At 31.4% G+C, this 22778-nt stretch overlaps 1 protein-coding gene across 12 annotated transcripts in view; it reads left to right on the forward strand.

Moving 5' to 3' along the window:
- LOC143064895 (uncharacterized) overlaps positions 1-22778 on the forward strand; it is an 83497-nt gene that overhangs the window by 50467 nt on the left and 10252 nt on the right. For 10 of the 12 annotated variants that reach the window (XM_076238088.1, XM_076238086.1, XM_076238087.1 and 7 more), the window contains 5 exons: positions 4662-4767; positions 8331-8782; positions 15032-15100; positions 18133-18210; positions 20141-20300. In XM_076238088.1, coding sequence (XP_076094203.1) covers positions 4662-4767; positions 8331-8782; positions 15032-15100; positions 18133-18210; positions 20141-20300 — 865 coding nt within the window. The remainder of the gene's footprint in view (positions 1-4661; positions 4768-8330; positions 8783-15031; positions 15101-18132; positions 18211-20140; positions 20301-22778) is intronic. The other 2 variants (XM_076238091.1, XM_076238096.1) reach the window with 1 other exon arrangement.

The raw sequence follows: 22778 nt of genomic DNA on the forward strand, positions 1-22778 counted from the left end.
GAATGCTTACTGTTTGTAGTCGTACTTACAAAATTGAAAGAGTAGACTAATTAAAAGGAATAAATAAACAAAGAAAACGATACTGTTGTCAGGTCATTAAAGATTGCATATTTTGGCGTTAATATTGATTCACTTATAGGGTCTTTGCATCGGAACTAAACACATTTATTATTAATAAACCAGTTGTTGGCATGACACGGGTTATGTTCTTCACATATATGTTATGATGGTATGATACTAAACCCCTAACGGGAAGAATTGTGCCTGATATTCATATGATGAAGACATAATTTTTCAATCAGTTTAATTGAAGTCCGGAGCTGGCATGTCAGTTAACTGCTAGTAGTCTGATGTTATTTATGTATTATTGTCATTTAAATTTGTTTATTTTCTTTGATTACATCTTCTGACATCAGACTCAGACTTCTCTTGAACTGAATTTTAATGTGCGTATTGTTATGCGTTTACTTTTCTGCATTGGCTAGAGGTATAGGGGGGGGGGGGGGGGGGGGGGTTGAGATCTCACAAACATGTTTAACCCCGCCGCATTTTTGCGCCTGTCCCAAGTCAGGAGCCTCTGGCCTTTGTTAGTCTTGTATTATTTTAACTTTTAGTTTCTTGTGTACAATTTGGAGTTTAGTATGGTGTTCATTATCACTGAACCAGTATATATTTGTTCAGGGGCCAGCTGTAGGAGGCCTCTGGGTGCGAGAATTTCTCGTTGCATTGAAGACCTGTTGGTGACCTTCTGCTGTTGTCTGCTCTATGGTCGGGTTGTTGTCTCTTTGGCACATTCCCCATTTACATTCTCAATTTTATTCTTCCTTCCAATCTAGGACAAGTGAGAAATTTGTTGGAACTAGATAACAAACCATGTAAAATCAGGACTTGTTGGTGGTTGATGTGATTTGTTGTAATGTCAATTTTTTTTTTATAATTCCTGTTATCTTCTTTATGTACTTTTCTTTACACAAACCTTTTTACAAACCTTGTAAAAACATGACTATAAGACAGTGAGATGCAACAATAAGGAATAACAAACCTTGGAAAGTCAGGACTTCTTGACACTTATACATTAATTAGGAGATAACAAACCTTGGAAAGTCAGGACTTCTAGACACTTATACATTAATTAGGAGATAACAAACCTTGCAAAGTCAGGACTTCTTGACACTTATACATTAATTAGGAGATAACAAACCTTGCAAAGTCAGGACTTCTTGACACTTATACATTAATTAGGAGATAACAAACCTTGCAAAGACAGGACTTGGTGACAACCATTGACATTAATGAGGAGATATAAAATCTTGCAAAGTCAGGATTTTGTGACAATCATAGACATTAAAGAGGAGATAACAAACCTTGCAAACTCAGAACTTAGTGACAATCATAGACATTAAAGAGGAGATAACAAACCTTGCAAACTCAGAACTTAGTGACAATCATAGACATTAAAGAGGAGATAACAAACCTTGCAAACTCAGAACTTAGTGACAATCATAGACATTAAAGAGGAGATAACAAACCTTGCAAACTCAGAACTTAGTGACAATCATAGACATTAAAGAGGAGATAACAAACCTTGCAAAATCAGAACTTAGTGACAATCATAGACATTAAAGAGGAGATAACAAACCTTGCAAACTCAGAACTTAGTGACAATCATAGACATTAAAGAGGAGATAACAAACCTTGCAAAATCAGAACTTAGTGACAATCATAGACATTAAAGAGGAGATAACAAACCTTGCAAACTCAGAACTTAGTGACAATCATAGACATTAAAGAGGAGATAACAAACCTTGCAAAATCAGAACTTAGTGACAATCATAGACATTAAAGAGGAGATAACAAACCTTGCAAACTCAGGATTTGGTGACAACCATTGACATTAAACAGGGGATAACAAACCTTGCAAAGTCAGTACTTCTTTAGAATTAGGGACTTAAGTGAAAAACAAGTTGTAAAAGTGAATAAATGTTAAAACAGTAAGATATCTTTATTCAAAAGTTTGAATGCTAGACAATGTCATTGAAGTTTTAAAAGAAAAGTTATAACAATTATCATCAGGAGAATTGAAACTTTATGACTTGAGCAGACAATTAATGTGTCTAAAAGTATTTAACAGTCTTCATATCAGATAATCTCTGTCTCTGGAGAGAGATTATAACCTATTATTACAAGACTGCATATTTACTTATATACTCGCTCCTTACTTTAATACCATTTCATGTATGACAGATTGCCTCTTCTTTTAATAAGTTAAGACTGAATATTTAGCCATTTACATTGGCGCTCTATGCTATAATACAATTACATGTAACACGAATTGTCTCGTAAAAACTTTATGGTGCCATTAAGACTATGTATTGGATGTATTTTTATCTGTGAATAGTGTAACAATAAGCAAACCCTACATTAGTATATGTCTCTGTAAGAAATAATTGTATTGTCTTTATGGATGAGATTGTAGACATTATATAATGAGAGGTCCTGATCTCTTCCAATGAAAACTAATGATTTCACGTCTCAGTAGATAATATTTCCTTGCCTGATAGGTCTCTATCAAGTTAGACAATATTGAACGGAAATCTAGGGCAGACTATATAGGATTAACATCATTACATGTCTTATAAGAAATGCAATGTGAAAAAGAAATGGATGCTAAATTTGATAGAAACTGAATTATATCTTTTTTTTACATAGCAGTTTAAAATAAATTGTACTGATAATTCTAAGGGGACTGTATGACAGAGTGAATATGCTTTTTTGTTAGTTCTTCTGTGTCATAAATGCTGAGCATAAATGTTATAACTCTTTAATAAATAAGTTAATGACAAAATTTCTCTTTTAATGATTAAGTTAGTCAGAATGTCAAAAAAGTGAACCAATACTATGGCAAAGAAATGGTTTTATTTCTTGACTACAGTGATGACAGTGCAAAAAGTGCAATCATATCCAAAATTTTCTGTTAAAAAGACTGAAAATTCAGTCAGATTGGGTGAAAAGAAGCACAGTAATAATTTATTTTTAGTCTGATTGGTAGACTGAAAGTTCATGTGACCTAACTGGAAACACAGTGATATTGTTTGCTTTAAATTAGTGGAGAATAAAGGCTTTTTCCCTCTGGAGAAGAATCCCAATTTAAAAAAAAATGGCTTAAAATATTCCCAAAAAGACGACTTCTTTCCCAAACAGTGCAGTTTCAGTAGTAATTGTGCATGAATACAAACTGAAAGACACTCATTTATACATTTTTCATGCCTAAAATGACTATATGTGCAGATTTAAGGGTCTATTTATGTATCATCACTGACATAAAGGGGTCTTATTTCAAAGCAGGGATTGTTAATTGAAGTTTCAGTCAAATTTATGATTTATTCTAAATTTCCCAATTTGGTGAAAATTGTGCATATTTTCCCAATAAAAAAAGGTAGAGGTAGTTTTGAAAAAAGCCAACAATATCACTGAAACAGTTTCTGAAATTCCATCAGATAAGAAATTCTTTTGAAGGTTAAGAAGCACTTAATCTTTGATAAACTTTGGTATGTCCTGTCATAATGGTTGAATCTGATAGTGTTGTTTTAGGCTTTACAGATATTTTTTTGTCTTGTAGTGTGTTTGTAAGAATTATTTATGTATATAATGTATGTATGCATATAGAATTGTTTAAAATATAAACTATTTCTGTCATTGTTGTCTATTTTCACTCAAATTACCATATATGTTATTATACTGGTATTTCAGTTTCCAGTATTGTTTAACCACAACATGTTAAAGCCATAAAACTCCTGAAATAACAGATAACAAATCCTCCAACTATAAATTTACATATTAGAGGATATTTCTTGCTGTAGTTTATAATCTGTGTATAAAAATTATAACTGGAAATAATTGTCAACACAACTTTCCTTTCCTTGATATAGCTGTTGAACCCTTTACTGCTAATGGATTATCACTAAATATGACTTTTTTTGTCCATGACAGTCATAATCTTTCTGAATAATTAATATTTAGTGTCAGTCATGGCTATTTGAAAAATGTATTGAAGCATGTAATTAAAAGATATAAAAGTAAGATTCTTATCAAAGCACTCAGCCTTAAAATAGTAACCAGGTTTCATTTGAGTTGATTTATTGTTATATTCAGATGCAATCCAATTACCCACTCTAGTGGGCATCTTAAAACTTGCATAAAACTTAACAATGTTAAATTGCTTGGGAGTGAGCACAGCCTTGGCCTAGAGTTCACTTGGTCATCCCTCATCATATAGCTCCTGGTTTCTCCATTACATCTATATACAAAGTTTGGTTTGCTGGTATGATTGATCTGTAAGTGGATGGCTGTTTAGATTGAATCAAATAGTTATATGACTACTTGATTGATTACAGATTATGTATTTTGCATACTTGCAAAATAGAAGAAATAGGGTAGGAAAGTATAATTAATAGCTATGAAACAAATGGTTGGAGGTGATTTGCTGTTACATTGAGAATGGCAGTAGCAGTCATGAGATTATGGATATGTCTCTATAATTCTGGTAACCCCATAAAAACAAAATAACAACCTTACCCTCAAATTAAAATTATAGACAAATAAAACTTGATATCTTGATTTATAACTTAAATGTTATATTTATCTCAATTTTTTTATTTCAGAACTTGGATTCCGATGGGACAGATACAGTACGACGTAGAAACAAAACTATTGTGACACCTAAAATGGCCATGGAGAGTTTCCGCTTCTCTTTTCTTAATTCTGATGGTTTGTAATTAGTATTCTCTTGCTGTTGAACAATATATTTGTACAAAAAATGTCATGGGTTTTTATGCTGTTTTTAAAGAATTCATGTGAAGTCACAATTTCCATTGAAAAAGCATGCATAGTACAAATTCGTATGACGTACAAAAACATGATCTGATCATAATTTAATGCAAAAAATAAAGCAAACAAAACAAAAAGAAAGCCAACAACTTTGGGCTTTATTTAGTATTAAGTGTAGACTGTAGAAAATGGTATTGAAATAAACATATTTAGGAAATGGAAATTGATCTACTTGACACACTAAACTTAAGCAGTGTACATAATTCATGACCTAGACACACAATAATGACACAAATTGAGGATAATTATTTTAGTATGCTTCAACTCTTTGTTCATATATCAAACATTGGAATGTTAATTTCAACTGGCAAAAAAAGTGCAACATAAATGTTCCAAGATTCCAATTTTTTGTAGAGATCTGTATATTACTGTTATGTGTAGACATATAATTTAAAGCATAGATTTGACAAACACATAAAAAGAGTGGCAAATAACTTGTGTTAACAAGTGAATTTTCAAATTTGGCAAAATATTTGTAAAGATATGTAATGTTTTAGTAATTTTAATTGAGTAAAAGATAGGAACTGATAATTGTTGGTCTTTCTTTCAAGTATACTATTCCCATAGCTACATGCACCCATAATCTGGAAATGGACTTAATTTGATGGATTTTTGTACTCCTGATTATAATATATCTACATTTACAGAAATTATTTATTTAGACTTAAGTGTTAACTATTAAAATGGGAAACATATAATCAGTGCTAAACAAAGCTGACCACATTACTATATCACTTCCTTTTCAGTGGTGAAAAAACAAGAAAATGTCACTCAATGATTAAATCATCAATATAAACATCTCTGTGACTAGATCGCCATGATGACGCCAGACTTGCATTGATCTCAGTCACTTTACCTAAAAATCAATCAAAAATACAAGCATTTGTGGAAATTTGTCATAGCAACAGTTTTCTGGGATGCACCATTAATTTTCTAATTTGTGGTTTCTCTGCAAACTTGATCAATTTCATAACACTTTTTACTCAAGACATTAGATTGAATGACTCATCCTGACTGCTGAGTGCAGCTGTACAATGTTTATGTTTAAAATCACTGAAGCATAAAGCTTTGTTCCTAACTAAAATTATCCATGGAACTCAAGGAGACTTGCTAACGATTTTATAACTATTGCTTCTTGCAATTGCACTTATTTCATTTGAAAAAGACTTCCCGGATATATCCACTTTAGCTCTCTATCACCTGCTATACTTTAAGTAAATGTAATTGAATTTTAATTATAACACAAATTTTATGTAACAGTTTTATTTTTCATTAGCTACTGTTTACTCTCAAATCCACGACAGACTTTCTAATTTAGAAATCAGAAAAATATTTGTTTTAAAATCCAAAGCTTTGGGTAAAAAATTATCTACCCAAATAGAAACAAATTTCTACAGCAATAGAGGGGGTGTCAAATTACTCCCTAAGAATGCAAGGTACAACAGCAAAAGCATTGAATATTATAAGACAAAATGAAAGTTTGATGTTTTCTGAGTATTTTAAGAAGATAGATGAACACCTGGCTGATACTAAGCTATTAACTCAGACAAAAGTCATTTGTCAGAAGATGAGAGATCTTACTTGGGTAGTGTCCAAGTCTAAATATAGCAATCACTGTGATGGAATTCAAGTAGATATCAATACTATTTAAACAGATAACAGGAATCACCAAAAATATGGCACAGTACAACAAACCATACCAAACACTTAACACCTGATCCCTTCCATCAAACATACAAAGACAAAAAACACATGGTCAAATTAGCCTGACTTGGTTAGGTCACAAAAAGATGTTGGGGTTAAACCTGTTTAATGTAAACACAAACCTCCCCCTTAATCTTAATAGACCATATATCGTAAAAACATACAATAAAAAAACCTTTACAGTGCATATATTGGTCCTTTATGGATATATCTGTTTTACAACATTTGTACAAAGGTTTCGGTTTTTCAAATATTTTTGCCTCAAGCATCATTCATTGAAGATACAAAATTTTGTAATGTCCATCTGTTGCAGTTAAACTGGTACCAATGTTATGTTATAACATGATGATCACTACCTTAAAAATGGAAAGTAGCTACAAGTACAGGGTTTGATTCTGCTGAAAGTAGCTACAAGTACAGCTATTGATTCTGCTGAAAGTAGCTACAAGTACAGGGTTTGATTCTGCTGAAAGTAGCTACAAGTACAGGGTTTGATTCTGCTGAAAGTAGCTACAAGTACAGCTATTGATTCTGCTGAAAGTAGCTACAAGTACAGGGTTTGATTCTGCTGAAAGTAGCTACAAGTACAGGGTTTGATTCTGCTGAAAGTAGCTACAAGTACAGCTATTGATTCTGCTGAAAGTAGCTACAAGTACAGGGTTTGATTCTGCTGAAAGTAGCTACAAGTACAGTGTTTGATTCTGCTGAAAGTAGCTACAAGTACAGCTATTGGTTTGATTCTGCTGAAAGTAGCTACAAGTACAGGGTTTGATTCTGCTGAAAGTAGCTACAAGTACAGGGTTTGATTCTGCTGAAAGTAGCTACAAGTACAGGGTTTGATTCTGCTGCTTCTGGAGGCAAAAAAACTACAGAGCTCTGCAAATGCAACTACATCAACTTCTCTAAAGTCAAAAGTCTGATCTGTTTTCCTCTCAACAACACAGAACTTAATTAACTTGATTTTTTTTCAAACAGGAGAGTTTTTTGAGCTGGTAAAATTGCCAAGAAAATTTGGAAAAAGGGAGAAAACAAAATTTCAGTTGACCATCAAGTTTTTATAAGCTAAGATGATTATAACTTTGATGTAGTTTACACCTGGTTAACATATCCCTGACAGAATCATTTGATCTATCAAACAGACATATTAGACGCCAGTTTTTGGCTGAGAATCATTTTACTTTTCCTCCTCATTAAAACAAATGTTTTTCAGTTTGCCAATAGGCTAATTAAGTTTACTAATTTTCCATAAGGTTCTCATTAGAGACAAAGCCTTTGATCAGAATAGAAGGTTTGACTTCTAGTGGAAATGTGTTGTATAGAACAGTGACAAGAAAATTGTATGTGTTGTGAATATGGGCATAATTCTCTTCCAATATTATCAGTTGTTGGATCTTATTACGGAGTTTCTATTCCCATATTTATTCATATTTGTGGCTTTGACAAAAGCTGTTATCATGGTTATAGGGTCTATTTTTTTTTCTTTTGTATAATCTTACAGAATTTCTTTATTTGCTGTCTAATTTTAAAAACTTCTGAAGCCAAAACTTATAATGTATTTACTTCTTATTGATACAGCATAAATAATTAAAAAAATAAATCTTGGAATAGTTCTTATGTGAGATAAAATTTAATTACGATATAAAAAATAGAGTATTACCTTTTAATGTATAGATGATATGGCTGAATATCTTTTTATATGAGCTGCCTTAATGTATTAGAAATTTTGTATATTTTTTCAGAAAATCAGGATGTCAATTTCGATGCAATACTTGGAGAATTATGTGATCTGGAAATGCAACTTAACACAACAGAGTATGAATTAGATCGGAACAACATGGGCCTCGTCAAAGATGAACATCGGGATAGTGGCAATGATTTAGCTCAATCAGAATTAGATGCTTTAGCTTCAGAAATTACACAAAGTTTATCATTTAGACATAGTTTACCATATGGTGATTTGGAATTATTACCGGACCAATTTCTTACTCGCAGAGGATCATGTTCTGATGCTCACGATATTTGTGAAACAGATTCGGCTTTTTCAGAAAATGCCTCTCTTCCATCATCTGAATCCTTCACTTCCATGGTTACAGTATCGTCGTCTGCTGAAGCTTCCAGTTCTGGCTCTGGTGATTCAGGAAGTACAGTTAGTACCAGTACAGTAACACCATTCTCAGCTCAAGTCTCAGAGGTGGGTACTTTTCACAGATATAGTTAAAAATAAAACCCTTTAAAGGCATTTGTATGTGACTGTTTAAAGAAACTTGCCAGGTCAAGTAAAGAAAACCAACACAACTTGAACTTTATATTGTGATAGATTCATAAAACACAAAATAAGCAGCATGTAAAAAAAAAAAACAATCAAATTTTGATATTGTTCCGACAGTGGACTTTACCTACAAATAATACCTGGTAGCATAAACATTTTTATATAATTTTAAATGCAAGAAAGCCTTAGTAATGTCTGGAACAGTTTTCTGTAACCTCCATTCTCAATTTTGCTTATCAAAGTATTTTTAAAATGTCTATTTTATCTATAATCAATTTGAAATTTTCTGATTTTTGTTTAATTAAAAACCTTTATAACTTTCCCAAAGTATGTTTTTTTCCTAATTTGGATGACGATAAGTTTAATGAAAACACACCTAATTATTTGATTAAATTTGATGTTGATTAAAATCATCCATAATTGATTAGTACATAATGGGAAATTTGGACATGAAATTTTTCACACCTGTCCTTGACAAATGTTAATGTAGTCTACGGTAATTCGGGATCCATTTATGGTTAGATTTTAATTAAATTTCTATGAGGATGGAGTGATGATAAACATTGCACTTGAGAATGATAATGGAGACTTGTGACAAATAAAAATATAAAAAGTGACACCATTGAAATTTCTTCCCTCTTACTATCAGGTTAACACTGATTGGAGTGGGAGGTAGATTGGATGGGGTTTTCGTAGGAATGTGATATATTTCATTGAGCAGTTGGCAAACATGTGTGAAAATCAATGGAACAAAACAGTGAACAAAAACAAATTAAGTTTATTGATATCACATTTTTACAGAACAATTCAACTTAAAGATATATGTCTCCAAAATCATGCCAAAATGACTCTTATGGTCATAATTATACATGTTTTACAAACATTTAGTTGTTTATTGTTAAGTTAAATTACTTTTTTTTTATTTGTACATACCCTTTCTCCTTCATTTAAGTAAAATCTAATATTTTGTATAAATCTTACTAAAAAAACGTATATATATATATATATACATCATATATATATCAACATTTCACAGTAAGGCAACCGAAAACAACTATAAGATATTTTGCAATGTTACCTGCAAAAGTATGAATGTTATTTACATACTAGAATGTTCGGTTTGTGGCCTCCAATATGTTGGTGAGTCAAAGCAGCCTTTCCACAAACGCCTCAATGGCCATAGGAGTGATATCTCTAAGAAGCCACTTCTCCCAGTTTCTCAGCACTTCAGACAGTCGGGTCACAAACCTGATGACTTTAACCGCATGAAAATTCTAGTGATTGAACAGAACATTCACTGGAGTGATGCCCAGCGACAGGTTCGGGAAAGCTTTTGGATAAAGGAACTTAATGTACATCATCCAAACGGCATCAATAAGAAATACTAACAGTTTTGTTTTTCACTCATTTTTATTGTTAATATACACAGTCACGTATATTGAATTATAGTGTTTTGTTTATATTATGATATTCAGGATTTTGGATTAAAATCAATCGACCAAAACTTACCTGTATTATTACTGATCTATTTTTTACACCTTATACATTATGTATCAATATAGTTAAAACTTGTGACACTTGAAGAAGGCCATTTGTTGAGCCGAAATATTTGTCAACACGATTTAATAACAACATTTTCGTATTATAACATCTTATATCAGTACCGTTGTGCAAATCTTTAGACTGATATAATTTTTTCCTTATCTGCATAGTATCGCCTATTTTAGACGATCCGGTACATAGTAAATTTGCTGGTTGGTCTTTTTTATAGACTTTTATATATATATATATATATATATCATTTATTCACTATTTAATAATTGATGACACACATGCACATAGAAAGTGGTGATAAACTCCAAAATATCAATAAATGTTCTATCAAAAATAACTGTAATCGATTATATGTAAAAAAGTTCCTGATAACTTATGACTCTCAGAAAGCTTTTGTGGCTCAATTCAATAAAGGTCTTGATGTATTAGTTTAAGCTATAAAAAGTTTTCTGTCAGAATTTTGTACAAAAGAAAAAGTGTCATGGATGGGAAATCGTCACATGCATAAAGTATTGTTATATCCCGTTTATTGTAAAACGACTCTGTCATGCATCAGTAATCAAGTGATAATAATCTGTTACATAATGACTAACTGTATCTCACATGAATAATTAACATTGAGAATAAGCTTGATCAAAGTCCACTACATGCTTCTAATGGAGGGGATGTCTTAAATCAATTGTTTTAATAAATGTTGACGCATAATGTTTGACAGTAATGCATTCAAAAATTTGCATTATTAAGTGAATATTTTGTATGCACTTAATTTTTCCCATTAATAATACAGAATCTCTTTTCTTGAATATATACCTGACAGATTTTTATATACGACCGCAAAAATTTTAATTTTTCGTCGTATATTGCTATCACGTTAGCGTCGTCGTCCTGCGTCGTCGTCCTGCGTCGTCGTCGTCCGAATACTTTTAGTTTTCGCACTCTAACTTTAGTAAAAGTGAATAGAAATCTATGAAATTTTAACACAAGGTTTATGACCACAAAAGGAAGGTTGGGATTGGTTTTGGGAGTTTTGATCCCAACATTTTAGGAATAAGGGGCCAAAAAGGGCCCAAATAAGCATTTTCTTGGTTTTCGCACTATAACTTTAGTTTAAGTAAATAGAAATTTATGAAATTTTGACACAAGGTTTATGACCACAAAAGGAAGGTTGGGATTGATTTTGGGAGTTTTGGTTCCAACAGTTTAGGAATTAGGGGCCAAAAAAGAGCCCAAAATAAGCATTATTCTTGGTTTTCACACAATAACTTTAGTATAAGTAAATAGAAATCAATGAAATTTAAACACAAGGTTTATGACCACAAAAGGAAGGTTGGGATTGATTTTGGGAGTTGAGGTCCGAACAGATTAGGAATAAGGGGCCAAAAAGGGACCCAAATAAGCATTTTTCTTGGTTTTTGCACTATAACTTTAGTTTAAGTAAATAGAAATCTATGAAATTTAAACACAAGGTTTATGACCATAAAAGGAAGGTTGGGATTGATTTTGGGAGTTTTGGTCCCAACAGTTTAGGAATAAGGGGCCCAAAAGGTCCAAAATTAAACTTTGTTTGATTTCCATCAAAAATTGAATAATTGGGGTTCTTTGATATGCCGAATCTAACTGTGTATGTAGATTCTTAATTTTTGGTCCCGTTTTCAAATTGGTCTACATTAAGGTCCAAAGGGTCCAAAATTAAACTTTTTGTTTGATTTTGACAAAAATTGAATCCTTGGGGTTCTTTGATATGCTGAATCTAAAAATGTACTTAGAATTTTGATTATTGGCCCAGTTTTCAAGTTGGTCCAAATCGGGGTCCAAAATTAAACTTTGTTTGATTTCATCAAAAATTGAATAATTGGGGTTCTTTGATATGCCGATTCTAACTGTGTATGTAGATTCTTAATTTTTGGTCTCGTTTTCAAATTGGTCAACATAAAGGTCCAAAGGGTCCAAAATTAAACTTAGCTTGATTTTAACAAAAATTGAATTCTTGGGCTTCTTTGATATGCTGAATCTAAACATGTACTTAAATTTTTGATTATGGGCCCAGTTTTCAAGTTGGTCCACATCAGGATCCAAAATTATTATATTAAGTATTGTGCAATAGCAAGAAATTTTCACTTGCAGAGTATTCAGCAATAGCAAGAAATCTTCAATTGCACAGTATTGTGCAATAGCAAGAAATTTTCAATTACACAGTATTGAGCAATAGCAAGAAATCTTCAATTGCACAGTATTGTGCAATAGCAAATATTTTCAATTGCACAGTATTGCGCAATAGCAAGAAATATCTAATTGCACAATATTGTGCAATAGCAAGAAATTTTCAATTGATTGGAGTTGCATGTACTTTCTTTGTCCAGAATAGTAGTTGAATCAACTTAAATCATTGTTTTATACAATATACAATGTATATTCACTTTTACTACCAACTGATAAATTAAAACAATCTTTACCATTCAGTGATAACAAGCACTTTTTTTACATTTTAATATTTTATGATGTATTTAAATGAGTAGTTATTGCTATTTCTTCAATTTTTTTGAGAGGATTAATATTCAACAGCATAGTGAATTGCTCAAAGGCAAAACAAACATTTTAAGTTCATTAGACCACATTCATTCTGTGTCAGAAACCTATGCTGTGTCAACTATTTAATCACAGTCCAAATTTAGAGCTGAATCCAGCTTGAAAGTTGTGTCCATACTTGCCCCAACCGTTCAGGGTTCAACCTCTGCGGTCGTATAAAGCTGCGCCCTGCGGAGCATCTGGTTGATAATTTACTGCCTGGATATGAAGTCTAAGGTTTGCGGGACTGTTACAAAAAACTGTATGATATGTTTAATATTTATTTTTCATAGAAGAAGATGAGAGATAAATACTTTCTTAGCCAATGTTTTGCTTTCTTTATAATTCACATTGTCCTGAAGATTCATGAAATATTTGCCACTGGACATTAAGCATGAAATAAACAACCCTAATTTTCATAATTAGAAAAAATAATCTAAGAGCTCTTGAAATGAAAATTGCTTGAAATATAGATAAAAAGATTCAATTAAGATATGAAAGAAAAAAATTAGACCCTGGTTTAAAATTAGGGAACAGAATAAAAAATTCTACCAGTTACAGTATTATAACTTCTGTACAGTACCTATGTAATTTTAGAAACTCCTGCTTTAACTTCTCATTTGTGTATAGACCTGATTTCCTGTCTGTCTTATTACAGGCAGGATGGGTGTCAAGTTTTGTTAAAAATTCTTTGTTCATAATTCCAGTTTGTTTTTATTACCTTTAAATTTTGTGATCAAAGTTTAGTGTATGTGTACCCAATTTATTCCAAGAATACTCGGAAATAGATATTAAGAAAATGGCTTATTTTCAGTTTAGGTAAGAAACAATTTTTTTTTTATTCTCAGACTTTTTTAATTGGATTTATTCTGAACTTTATTTTTCAGATCGCTTAAGATTTACCAAAATTACAAATATTCTTTTACTGAATTTGAATAATAGTAGAAAGAGAACTCAAACAAATACATATTTGTATGAGATTTCTTTGTTACTATAAATCTTCAGAACATGGAAGTAATTTGTTGGCTTTAAAAGTGCAATGACAGGAACACTGTATCCTTAATGACTTGGGGAATCCGATTATATAATCTGCAACTACTGGTAATGGAAATTTCTCTGCTTCAGCTTGGTTGCACATTTTAGAAATACATCCTTTTATACATTATTGATGTGTTGAAATTGATGGAGTTTTCAGTTATTTTGTTAAGAAATGTATTTTGTTACCATTATTGTTTGATATTAGTACCTTCCCAATCTCCCTAGGAGCTCAAAATAACAGTCTGTATAAGGCCAAATAAAGTTTAAATGAAAAGGTCACTACATTTATGAATTGTAGGCTACCTGAAATATTGAACAAAAACTCAAACCTTACAGACATAATGTGTAGCATAAAAAAAATGCATTTTTTTGTATTTTTGCCAGAAACAAAGGCAATAAATAGGCTTCACTAATTTGACAGCTACAGGCATCAGTCACACATCAAAGTATACTCAGTCATGACAGAGGGTCTTCTATAAATTCCAAGATAATGTACATTCACCCATTATTGAATGTCATTTATATTATTTAGATATATGTAATGATTTTTGGAATTTGTATGGCACAGTACCATTTTGATCTGGCTTATGAATTTAGTTTTTAAGGCATATTGAAAATATGATATGAACATCTTGACTGGAATAATGTGCTTCAAGACATAATGTAACCCATCAAGAGGATCATTTCATATTTAATAGTTTGCCTTTACAATTTCATTAAGGTATTAAGATGCACATGACTTTATTACAACTAGAAATGTGGATGTGTCACCTATTTACATTTCAGAGTTTGATAACTTGTTTTAAGAGGACTGAGATATGTTTATGAATGTTTTAACTATTGTATATTGTCAGACCAAAAGTCCGACATTCAGGAAGAAAGATTAAAAGAAAGTTTAGTAGTACATAGTTTTAACATTAATATGAACGATAAACATGAAGATTTTCCTCTTAAGACAGGTTTTAATATGTTACAGTTATTGTTTTAATGTTTGACATTTTTGGATATTTTTAGATGCATGAACTTTTAATGTCTCAGTTGAGTTTGTTTGAAGAAGAACTCCATAAAGAGAATTGTCCTCCTGTAAGTCTAGATGCCTGTGTCACTGTTCACTTGTGTTGTGCTTACTCTACCTATTCCCTACTAACACTATACATTCCTTACTTTGTACTAATGCTTTTCTATAAACTTTCCTTTTCTTACTTCTTTTCATGACATTTAATTCTGTCCTGAATCCTGCTAAACTGTTGATTGTCTTGTGTGTATTTGTAACAGTAATGGCTGCTGCTTTTTTGACACTTGACCTGTTGCAAGTTTATCTTTGTTGACCTCTACTATATCTTCTATTAACCTCTACTATATCTTTTGATGACCTCTACTATATATTCTAATGAAATTATCTTTAGCTTCTATTGATCTCTACTATATCTTCTGATGACCTCTTCTTCATCTTCTATTGACCTTTACTATATCTTCTATTGACCTTTATTATATCTTCTGATGACCTTTATTATATATTGCGTCGTATAATGCTATCATGTTGTCGTCTGCGTCGTCCAAAGACACATTTAGTTTCCAGACGATAACTTTAGTTTTAGTTAACGGATCTTTATAAATTTTTACCAGAAGGTTTAATATCACTAAAGGAAGGTTGGGATTGATTTTGGGGGTTATGGTCCCAACGGTTTAGAAATTAGGGGCCCAAAGGGGCCCAAAACAAGTTTTTCTTACTACAAAGTAAAGGATGGAATTGAGTTTTGGGGTTCTTGCTCCAAGGTGGGAGGGGGTTTCAATAAGTGAGGGCCAAAAAGGGGCCAAAACAAGCATTTTTGTAGTTTTGGTACAATAACTTATGTATAACTGTATGGATCTCTCTGAGATTGTACCACAAGATTCCATATAAAGAAGGGAAGGCTTTGATTTAGTTTGGGGTTAATATCCCTGAACATTTAGGTGTAAGGGGCCAAAAAAGGGCCAAAAAGAAGCATTTTTATAGTTTACAGGCAATAACTTGGGTTTAAGTGAATGGATCTCTCTGAGATTATGCTACAAGGTTTCTTACTGTAAAGTAAAGGATGGAATTGAGTTTTGGGGTTCTTGCCCCAAGGTGGGAGGGGGTTTCAATAAGTGAGGGGTCAAAAAAGGGGGCTCAAATAAGCATTTTTGTAGATTTTAGTCAATAACTTGTGTTTAAGTGTATAAATCTCCCTGAAGTTATACCACAAGTTTCCATACTACAAAGGGATGGTTATGGGGGTTATGGCTCGCATTATTAAGCAATTAGGGGCAAAAAAAGGGGGAAAACAATTGTTTTTCTGGTTTAAGGACAATTTAGACAATTTAAAAGCAGTGTAAGGGCGGTAAAACCGTAATGCAATTAAAATTTAAAGAATACTGTTATATATATGTTTGATTACGTGATTACCTCCCTTACACTGCTTGTTTTCAAAAGTTTAAAGAAGAAATCTTCAATTGCACAGTATTGTGCAATAGATTTGTTAAATCTTTGACCACATTTATATTGTGACAAAAAACTTGATTATGTCAAAAATTTGATCACAATCCAAATTCAGACAGTATCAAGCTTGAATCTTGTGACCAAATTTGCCCCAACTGTTCAGGGTTCGACCACTGCGGTCGTATAAAGCTGTGCCCTGTGGAGCACCTGGTAAATAGTTGTGGCATCTAAGTTTGCACTACTGCTAGTGGCACTTTTGTTAGTGATGTAGTTAACTTCTAACAACTAGATACTCTAGCATTATTTGTACTACATGTTTATTTCCCAGAATTCTTTTAAGCCATTTAACTAGGTGCTACAAGTTTTTATGGCATCTTTGCACCATTAGCATTGCATGTAATATATATACACTTATCTCACTGTAAACTATTTCTTTGTTCAACAATAATCAGATGAAAATGTACTTTTCATTCAGTTTCACACGTTTTCATAAAAAAATGTTGCATGATGCATGAATATTGATAGGTGTTTAGGAAGCAGCTGTAGACCTTAAATGATTGGATTGATAAACCAGCATAAAAAACAAACAAAAACATACATTAAGATGTTACAGCAAAGATAATCAGGAACCGTTACATAATAATGGGGATATTTAAACTATAGCTTTTATACATGATATATGGTGTAATTGTTATTGAGACAATATTTCCCCCCCAAAGACCAAAGGATGTTATTGTGAGTTTCTACATATCTCAGAATAGATTTTAGGCTATTAATATTACTGTAAAAAATAGGATGTATATTGGAGGGCAAGGAAACAAAATTTTATCATTCACTATATTGATGCAATTCAATGTACTTAAAATTTAAAAATAAACCATCTGCCAAAAGCCATGACTTGATGATAATTAAAAAAGCATAGTTCTTCAATTTTAGTTGATGCAGACATTTGTGTAGTTTCATGTTTTATGTCATGTTAAGAAAAACAACTTATTTTTGTTAGCAGACTACTTTCAGCCAACGTTTTTCTGCACAATGCAATAAACATAATCTTAAAATGTTTGCATAATCATATTTCTTTCACACCCATTTCTACTTTTTACACCATTAGGTTGATGTGTCTGTTACTGCTTTAACGTCATCATGATATATTTTGATTATATTTTCATTGGTAACTTCTAAAATATGGATGACTTTGCCTTGAGGGCTAGTATGGACTTTTGTCTGTCACCTATCATCCTGCATCTGATGTAAAAATTAAAAACAAATCTTTTTCTTGTCAGACCACTGGGCCAAATAGTTTAGAACATAAGGACTTGCCATTAATCATCCTTTATGGAGTGTACTTTAAAAAAAAATATATAGGACAAGCTGACAACATTTGTTTGGTGCTTGTTTTTTTTTGTTGACAATTATATATTTTATGAAAATCATGCATGATCTATGGTTTTGCATTTTATTTAAATCTGAATTTTTTCCTGTTTCTCAGACCAGACAATAAGGTACCGGTATCGGTAATAACTTAAGCTTCTACATTAATTTCGAAAAAGATTTTGATACACTGCATAACTAAGTCTAAGTTAGACAAATACGCTCTGATTATGAAACATAATCACATTTACTAGATTTTTCACAGTGCATTACTTTTATTTTGCAGGATGAACAGAAAGCAAGATTAAAAGCAGAGAAAATACGAATAGCTTTAGAAAAGATCAAGGAAGCCAAAATTAGAAAGGTAGTTCAAAACATTCATCCTAGGAGAATCAGAAAATTCTATGTATTGAAAGATTTTAGCAAACATGTTGAATAATAACCTAGATTTGTCAATAAATATTTATTCCAAAAAAAAAGGAAGTCTCATCATTGATCACATCACAAAGGTGTGAAATTAACAGATGAAAAAGTCCAATTGAGAGTTATTTTGGGTTTCCATATTACAACAAACTGACATTGATCAGTGAAGTCTACTGCTGTATATCACAGACTAAGGAAATTACATCTGTCAATCTTGACTTTCTCAATATATATAAAGAACTGTATACAAAGGTCTTTTCAAATTTACAGTTATTTTTAGCATAGGTTAAAACATGTTTTATTGGTATTCCAAACAAATAAATAAATAGTGGTCTTGTTGGCGTTCATACCACATCTTCTTATTTTATATAATCACACACTCCCAGTAAAGGACAACAAAAAACAAACTTTTCAATGAAGAAATAAAACAAATATTTAGTAACAACTAAAATGCATCATAAAGATGTAATAGATACATTTGAAAATTCAAGATATGCTCCTTACTTTATAACCTGGGTGTAAGAAATGTTTTAGTTTGAAATGTTGCCAACATTGATTTGTACATAAAACATTTATGAATGTAACCTCAATTTATATTAATTCTACAGTGAAACCCAAAAAGTTAAAACATACAAAAATGACAAGCTAATGTTTTCTTTGCAATTTTCGATATGATGCTGATCATTTTACTGCTGATTACAGGATTTTTCTGCTATGACTAATAGATCTCTGTGTATATTAGTACCTAAATGGTTTTGTTTTGGTTTACGACACCTAAAGCCCTATAGTACATTTATTCTTTTTTGGTTATTCACAAAATGGTAAAACATTAAACATTGATTTAAATTGATGATTAATATAGAAAAGTATTGTATTTCCAACTGGGTGCATTTCATGGCTATTAAAAGTTTGGGAAGATTGATTTCTGACAGTTTCTAAATCATGAAATTTGTTTGTTAAAAATGAAAAATTACTGAAGTGTAAATGCCAGCAATCTGGAAATGTTTTAGTGTGTTATCCTGGTATTGCAGTTGTATAGTACAGGCAATGTTTTTATTGGGTTGAAAATAAATGATATATTTAGTATGTGAGATAGATCTGAGAGATACTTAACAAGCTTATATTTAAAAGAAAATAAGACCAGAGTTAACTGTTACTGTATTTAGAAGTTAGAAGATGTGGTATGAGTGTCAATGAGACAACTCTCCATCCAAGTCACAATTTGTAAAAGTAAACCATTATAGGTCAAAGTACGGTCTTCAACAGGAAGCATTGGGTAACACCAAACAGCAAGCTATAACGGGCTCCAAAAAATGACTAGTGTAAAACCATCCAAATGGGAAAACCAACAGGCTAATCTATACGTATAAAAAAACGAGTAATGAGAAACATTAAGGAACCACATCAACAAACAACAACCACTGAACATCATGTTTCAGATTAAAGCAACCAACAATCAATCAATGAACATCATGTTCCAGATTTATATCATTTAGGGTAGGTGCAAACAAAGGCAGCGGGTTGAGATTTATATCATTTAGGGTAGGTGCAAACAAAGGCAGCGGGTTGAAATGTTTTAATAGGTACCAACCTCACCCTTACCTGAAACAATAACATCACAACATAGAAAGACACTATAAATCATCAATATGTATGCTTTGTTATGTAATATATGTATTGTATTCCAAATTCCAAGGATTTGTCACAGATGCAAAAATACAGGTGATAGATACACAGGTCAACAATAATAGCTGTAGCTATCAAAATACAATATGACATCAAACTTGTATAGTAAAGAAATTTACAAGACATAAATGAGTTACAATTGACATTGCATCATATGTTTTGATATTGTATGTATTTTATTTCAGTTGTTTGTTAGAGCCTTTGCTAAAGATGGAAGCAGTAAAAGTATTTTAGTGGATGAGAAAATGTCGATTGGTCAAGTATGTAGTATCCTGGCTGACAAGAACCATGTACGACTGAATGCTAAACTAGCTGTGATAGAACATATGCCTGATCTTTATATGGGTAAGAACTATAAGCTGGAACTTTATATTGGTTAATTGCAAAGACCTACAATTTTTGCTGACGAATGATATCATAAATTGCAGTTTTTACAATTAAACCATTCAACAGATTTAATTAGCTAGTTGTGATGACAATAGTATAAAAACAGTAAAGGTTTTTTTCTCTAAATAGTGAATCATAACACATTGAAAGTAGGTGAAGGTGTTTTTCTTTTAAACATTTTATGACAGGAGACAACAATGAAATGGTTAATTATAAGATCTATAGTCAAGTCAGGTTTGTCTGTCAGCTGACTAATAGGACAGAAAGTGAACTTTTACCTGAAATGCTGAATTTGGAAGACAACATTTTTGATTTTTTACCATGTTAATTAATTGTAACAATTGCTTTATTGAAAATGTTATCTTCATATTTCTATACTATTCATTATATCATAACCCATTTCCGTTAGGTATCCACCCACTACTATCAAATCAAAACAGATGTTTCGTGTATAAAAATTCATTGTTTTGTATCTGGATTCTTGCTTAATTTAGCTGCTTTTTATACAATAACAAAAATGTTGGTTCAACTTGTTAGATGAGTAGATACAGTGTCAGTGTGTAGTCTATCAAAACAAAACCTTTTTTCTCTAATATAAAAAAAGAAGATGTGGTATGATTGCCAATGAGAAAACTCTTTACAAGAGACCAAATGTAGCAAGTTATATATGCAAGTCAAAAAGAAAAAAGAACATCTTAAAAGGCATATGTAGGTAGAAATAAATTATCTTCTTGGGGCATGAGATGTATTTTCATTATGAAAGGAATTCTAGAGATTTTACAATAATAAAAAACTGCCAATGAACATTAATGTATTATATTTCCAGACAAATTTTAAGGCCATGCTAAATTTGACGGTTCTCACATTAGTTGGTTTCATGATATTCCAGTAGAAATTTAAAGACATTTATTATCAAACTCAGCCAGTCATGAAATAAGATTTCTAAATCTGTATTGTAAATTAATTTCCAACACTTTGTTGAAGTTGTCACGTTTTTGTCAGAAAATAAACATTGATTTTTGCAGTGACATTGATGATATTGTTTTATAATTTGTTTCCTGGTTTGGAGGAAAATTCTCCTGACATGAAGTCTAATAAGTTCAATGATAAGAATTTAAGATTGTCTTGTGCAAATATGAACTTGCAATTACATGTAATAGTCTTCCCTTTTACCAGTACATGTATTTTACTTTCTTACAATCATTTAATTGAAGTAGTTTGCCATTTACCCAGTTGAAAATATGCCAAGGCAGACAGTTGAAATGTACATTTATGCTATCATCTGTATTACAGAGTATTCGTCAGAAAGAGATATTATATGAGTCACACATAATACAAAGAATTCTATCGTTTAATGTTTGTATCAGAATACACATGAGTATATTAAGACCATTGTATCACTTACAATTTTAAAATTCAGTCATAGTATTGATTAATTGAGTAAATGATAATAAAATTGTGAGAATTATTAATTATCATTTAATTCAATACTAGTTCTCATCTTTCTTTTATAAATGTGATAAAATTCTCAATGGGCTGTATTGTTGTTCTTTGTGGTAATAAGTTAGTAAATATTAAGGTATTGATTGGATTTGTTGTGTTTTATTGAAATGATCGTTGCTGTATCATTTGATCCTTTTGATCATTATTATTTAAATCGGATAACTCATTAAAAATTGAAATAAACTTGATATTTTATAGCCTTGATAACATTTTAAGCAATTTTGGCATTTAAATTTCTTTTGTGATATAGGACTTAAAATTGATTGTAAATGTATATAATGATTTTTGCATCAGCAAGTTTATATCATTGACAATCTGAGCGGTATTGACTGTTTATATGTTTTAAGACAAATGTAGCTATTCTGCATGAATTTTTTTGAACTAATGTATAATCAATACAAAATATTAATGACATTGTAAATATTTTATTACAAAAAGTTCTTTTGATATCATTAAGAAGTTCATTACCCAATCAATAGTCAACTCAGACGTTGCAATTTTTAGCCAAATTACTGCAACAAACATTGGTAGGAACTATTATATGGGATTAAACTTAACATCTTCATTAAAAGTTTAGGCTTATTCCATTATTATTTGAATCATGTTAACTGGTTTATTTATGCATCTTCTATCACAGTTAAAATATGGGTACCAGATATTAGTCAGACTGTTTTTATACAGTTCTGAATGTTGAAAGAAGCAGTTAGAACTGTTGAGTAAATGTTTTCAATCCTCATATAACTTTTGAGATAGTTTGAAATCAATGCAAATTTCTTAAATTTAAAACCCACTCTGCTGTATTATACAGAACATCACTACAATGATGTTGTGTTACTTTTTCTCCGTAAACCCCCATGTACTTTGAATGATTATATTCTTTACATCTAAATTGAATGATTAAAGCATTTTATTCTGTTTGACTGCAATATCATG

This window comes from Mytilus galloprovincialis, chromosome 2, assembly GCF_965363235.1.
Source record: "Mytilus galloprovincialis chromosome 2, xbMytGall1.hap1.1, whole genome shotgun sequence".
Lineage (NCBI taxonomy): Eukaryota > Metazoa > Mollusca > Bivalvia > Mytilida > Mytilidae > Mytilus > Mytilus galloprovincialis.